This window comes from Corvus moneduloides, chromosome 4 (assembly GCF_009650955.1).
Source record: "Corvus moneduloides isolate bCorMon1 chromosome 4, bCorMon1.pri, whole genome shotgun sequence".
Taxonomy (NCBI): domain Eukaryota; kingdom Metazoa; phylum Chordata; class Aves; order Passeriformes; family Corvidae; genus Corvus; species Corvus moneduloides.
In genome coordinates, this window is record NC_045479.1 from 61231415 (window position 1) to 61237078 (window position 5664).

Here is a 5664-nt window from a genome sequence, read left to right on the forward strand (position 1 = left end):
TCTCCTCAGCACCTTCTTCAAGGCTGCCTGGCAGCAATAATGGGGTTCAGCTAGTATGTGGGACCTTTGGCCAGGATCTGCTTGCAGATCTTGCTATAAGTTGCCCGATCAGGTGGATCCTGCAAGAAGCAGCCACAGCCTCCCATAGCCACCCTTTCCCAAGAGCAGCACCAGACACCCTGGTGTTCCTCAGAGGCCCCCAGTAATCCCAGAAGAAGCTCCCAGAATCCTCAAGATTCTGATCTTGAATCAGAGCCAGGAAACTGCAGCAGCAAGTGCTGTGCCCGTGGCCACCTTGGCTATCCATGGTCTCTGGCCAGGGAAGAGAGCAGCCCCTCTTACAGTCCTCAAACCTTCTTCAGCATGAGTTTTAGCTCTTCACTTTTACTGATGATTAATATATCAGTAACAAAGTGCAGTCACAGAAAACAATTAAAGCTTAAAAAGTCAAAGGTAATTGATGAGATTTTAGCAAGCACATGGGTTGTCAGGTGCCTGTGCCTTGTTTGCCACCAAATCATCAAGCTCAAGGTATGGCACATATGACTGCCCAAAGTGTGCTGGGTGAGGAGAGAGGAAGAGGAAGGGGGTGAGGACAGGGGAGAGGAAGAAATCACTGCTGCCTCACTGCACAAAATGGCCAATGCTGTACCCCCTTGTGACAGTCACTGCATCATTTCCCCATCCCACAGACAAGGCCTGGGACTGAAGAGCCCCAGCTGAGTGTCTGTGGGTGTGTCCATCCCCATCTCCAGGTGATGGGGTGTGGCACAGGGTGCCTCTATATGGAGGTGCTGGGGATGCTGAAGTAGTTGGCTGGTGTTTGTTCTGGTTCCTGCTGGCTGCCTTGGTCTCTCCCATGATGGTGGGCTTGAGGGTGGACTTCAGCATGCTCTTGGAGCCTCTGGGCTTTGTGAAGGTCCTTGAATGGGTGAGTAGAGCTGGAGGGGCATGGCGGGGCTGTTTCCTCTGCTGCCCTAGGCTTGGCTTTGCTCCTGTGCCTGGGCTGGATACCCCTGGAGAGGTGTGAGCTACTGGGCTGACAGAGCCTGCCCCAGGTTGCTGGTGTTGGGTGCCCAACACTGGGCTGCTCCTCAGCCAAGCCCTTGGATTGCAGATACGTAAGCTTGATGTGTTAATTACACGTGTGTTACAGCAGCCTGTGATGCTGTGTGTTCTGATGATTGGGGGTTTAGGGTCTGGATAGTGAAAAAAGGGAAAATAAGAGTTATTTAGAGAGTCAGGTTGATGTGTAATACTTTGAGCATATACTCTCTAGTTACTTGAATTTATAGTTGTGGATATGCAAGACTGTAAAAATATTTTCTTTATCCATTGCAAGAAATACTATGCTGGCTGTTAGCATTAAAAAAGCCAACAAAATAGAAACCCAAAAAATTTTTCTGTGCAAATGAAATTAAACAGAAAGCATTTTCAAATGGGATTTGGTTAGCAGTGTTGCTTATGCTTTTGGAATTTAGAAACTCAGCATTTTATTCTTGACATCACTTCATACTTCAGCGTTGCTGCTATTTCAGCTAAATGTTGAGTTTGCTTCCTTTGAGCTCTAGTGGTGTGCACTAATGTGTCTATGTATTAATTCCTGTAGATTCTTGCCATCTTTGCTTTTGCCACATGTGGAGGCTTTCAAGGTGAAACTACACTTCTAGTTTCCTGCAAAGGTGTGGTAAACAAAACAATTACAGCTGCCTTTGCTTATCCATTCAGGTGAGCATTAGCTCTTCAGTAATTACTTGATAATTATTTATTATTCCCTTTTTCCCCATCTGTCTCCTTATGACTATGTACTTACTCTATAAATGAAGATGGGAAACTTCTGGCTTGCTCTGTAGCAGCAATAAATGAGCATTTAGTTGTAATTGTTCAAAGCACTGTAGTTGTTAGTGCCCTATAGGAAGAAGCAGGTAGAAATGGCAGTAGACTGTGTTATGCTCTCTTTGACTCTACCTTACACTCTAGTCTAGCAGTGCATGAATGTTGTAGAAAGTAATTAGTAAGCAAAACAACACAATCAATTTTAGCAGCCTAATTCTTCATCAATTTGTAGCTGCTTTGGAGGCCCAGATAAGATTATTTTGAATGCTCCTTTATCCTATTTTTGTTCAAAAACTGAATGGAAAAGTCTTTTCAGTTTATTCCACCATTATCTTGGTAAGGGTGTTGGGCACAAAAAACGTAAATACTTCAGTGTCACTGCAGTACTCTTGTAGAGACAAGCTCCTTTCCTGGAGCAGGAGGAAGAAGGCTTCCTCTTTACTCTTGCAGCTGCACACCTATGATGAGTGCAGGGTTGGTGCTCCATATGTGTTCAATAAATGTAAGAACATAAATACAGAAATTGATCCTGTGGCCACCCAGTTAAAACTACTACAACAGTACAGAATTTGGTCATGAAATGCAGCATTGTAACAGCATTTGGAGGGGAGAATGGGGATCTGAAATAATTCTGTGCTGGTCACAGAGTGGTCACTGTTAGTCACATAGGCTTTATTTATTCAGCTTCTGTGCTTCAATTTTTTTGTAGCGATAATGCCTTTTAAGTCCTGATCACCTTGTTTAACTGCCAGTCTCTAAAACAATATTGTTAAGCCTGCTTCCAAATAGGGGATTTTTTGTTCAGCTGCTCTAAAAATGAGATTAGGATTCTTCTCCTGAAGGTAATATTGTATATCTCAGTGTAGGATTGGGCACAATCTTCAGGTAGCTTGACAAACCTTTGTGTTGCATAACTGATTATTTATATGTGTATCTTTCAGAGCAAACTTATACAATCAGACTGCTGAAGCACTGTTATTGTGAAGCATGAAGCATAATTATATGTGCTTCCCACTGTATAGCAATCTCTAACTACACTGATATAATCTTCACAGGTTGAATACTGTTGTATTTAGTGCACCAGACCCAGAAGGCTGTGGTGGTACTTGGACTGATGCCTACCTCATGGGTAACTTCTCCTCTTCTGCACAGTTCTTTGTTACACTGGCAGCACTGGTGTTCCTCTACTGCCTTACTGCCCTTGTGGTATATATTGGATATAACCACGTGTACCAACAAAATAACAAGTTTCCACTAACTGTAAGTAATACTAAGATATTTGAATGTTTTTACTTTGAAACTACAAAGAGATGAGAAGTATTGTGAATATGAGAATGATTGGTGGATATCCAGTAGTCACAAAAGTTAAATGGAGAGTGAACATAAGTATGTTGGACTGATCACTATAGCACTCAAGCAGAAAAGTGGACCCAAAGCCCTTGGCTATCCATGGCATCACACCTTATGTGGTTATTGAAGCACTGGAATCAACTTTCACTTTTTCAGGAGAACAGTACCTTCACCACAACTTTTCTTTTACATCATGCATTTGAATATAATATTGTTCCATAGGTGGGACCTCCTCTGTTAATCTGAGAATTTTCTCTGTATACAGCACCTGCTGTAATTGGCAGAGGGAAATAATTACCTTGTGAATTTTAGTCACCTTCAGTATTGAAGCTCTGAATGAGAAATTTCATACCATGCTTGAGAATGGACTTAGTGACCTTTCAAGCCAAATTTTTTCATATCAGACATCCAGATTTAAATCCTCTGCCCCTCTCCCACCACCTTCACTTTAGTTAACTTTTGCTTAAATCCTCATAAAATAGTGCTAGGCATCTGATTTTAGAAACAAACTTCTTACGGAGGTTAAGACTGCCTTTTGCATCTATCAAGCACAAGCATATAGTTTTGTAGCTGGTTATCAACATGCAGTTGTAATTATAACATTGTTAATGATTAAATTTTCTTGTGATCGTTAGCACTGCTGCAGTTATCTTGGTGCCATAATTGATACTGTCTCTGCCTTGCTCTCATATATATTCTTCCATTTTTCTGACCTACTGATGAGTATTTCTCTTGTGTAGGACTTGGTTATCAGTGTCTTGACAGCCTTTCTGTGGCTGGTCAGTACTTTTGTTTGGGCAAAGGCGCTTGCTGACATCAAGGTGTCCACAGGAGCCAGCATTATTCCAGGAATTGAATCTTGCAAAGCACCAGGGACAACTTGCCACTTTCTTTCTGTGACCAGCATGGGAATTCTGAATGTGTCTGTGGTATGTATGCCTTCCACCATACGGGCACAATAAATGTGTTGAAAAACAGCAAATGGTACCTGAGAGTCCTGTTCTACTGATTGCATATGTTGCTGTGTGTTAAGATTTCTTTATGGGTTATTAGTCATTCAGGTCCATTAATACTGTGGTAAAACACTGAGCAAATAATTTCTTGAAGGAAACAAGTCTCCTTCTAAAGAAAATAAAGAGAAAATTTGCAGGATCTACCTCTGGAGCTGTTACAGACAGCATTACCAGAAGCATCTGTGTGTCTATTTATGCCTGTAGCCAGGAGCAACTTGAAATATCTTAGTGAGCCACCCAAGTGGTCTGATGACTGATACAAGTAGGGCGGAAATGCTGTGCTGGTGCTGAACCCAGATTTTTAGTCGACTGTGAGCATTTTTACACATCAAATTGAGCTTCCTTGTAACAAAATAGTATGAAGCTCATGTTCATACAAAGAACCCTTCACAGCAGAGCAAATTAGGCTTATTGTATGAACTTCCTAGTGAATCCTGCTTTTCGAAACTCAGGCTGTTATTCTTTGGCCCAATAATAATTACTCATGTGGTCTGAGAGTGCATATGCAGAGGTGCTCAGTGACTGGAAAGAATTTGTCTAATTCTGTGCAAAGGAGAGAGTGAGTGACTCTCTGGTTTACAAAGAACTCTGTTAAATGGTTAAAGTAGTTTATAATACTCAGAAGATTGAGGAAATGTATTGTCCAAATGAAAGGGGTGCCAAAGGTAGTGTTTTTCTGGTTTGCCTTGAAGGCATATTCTGGCTTGTTTTTAAAAAAGAAAAACAAAACCCAATCAAATACAACAAATTTCATATTCCCTTTTTCTTCCCCCCCTGCCCTTTTATTTTCTTTACCCTACAGGCATTTGGCTTGCTTAATATGATTTTATGGGCAGGAAATGTTTGGCTCGTATACAAGGACACCAACTTGCACAGCCAATGGAACAGAATTTCTGAAAGTCCAACTGAAAGAGTATAAAAGAAGTTGATATTTCTGAAGTGCTTCCACTTTCACATCACACTACCAAGAGCATGGAGCCATTAGGATTCATTTCAATAATAACTGATAATTCATTCAAACTTCTATTTTGTACTATGGTTTGACATAAAGTCTTGGGTAGTCCATCTGAAGTGCTTAATTATCATGAAATATATTATGTCTTTCAAGGTTGTGCAGTATCATATTACAGTATTTGTAGAGCAAAATTTGGAGGTTATCTGGATGCTGACCCTTTCTGGTTCTTAAATTAGCCTTATAGGAGGGAGGGCTGAGAAGCAACTGTATCTGGGTTATTACTGCATCATCTTTAGTTCTGACAAGACTTCTCTGAAAAATGGAAAGTAAATTCACCCAGGGTGTGTGAAAATGCAGTTTAGTTTCTTCCCATCACTGGTACCTTGCAAGAGTCACCTCAGTAGAATTCATAGCTCTGTCGAAGTTGCAGCCAAGACGCGTCAGTTTCCAGAGAGTCCTTTCAGATCATTGTATCAAATCTGCTGCTGGCCCTGTCAGGAAGGACATTAC

General features: G+C 41.3%; 1 protein-coding gene across 1 annotated transcript; it reads left to right on the plus strand.

Annotated features, from left to right (window-relative positions):
• The first annotated feature begins 862 nt into the window (after positions 1-862).
• Positions 863-5453, plus strand: SYPL1 (synaptophysin like 1). The gene is made up of 5 exons (XM_032107763.1): positions 863-931; positions 1610-1728; positions 2892-3096; positions 3927-4115; positions 5002-5453. Exons 1-5 carry the CDS (start codon positions 863-865, stop codon positions 5116-5118), a joined length of 699 nt encoding a protein of 232 aa, XP_031963654.1. The 3' UTR covers positions 5119-5453.
• Positions 5454-5664: the final 211 nt, after the last annotated feature.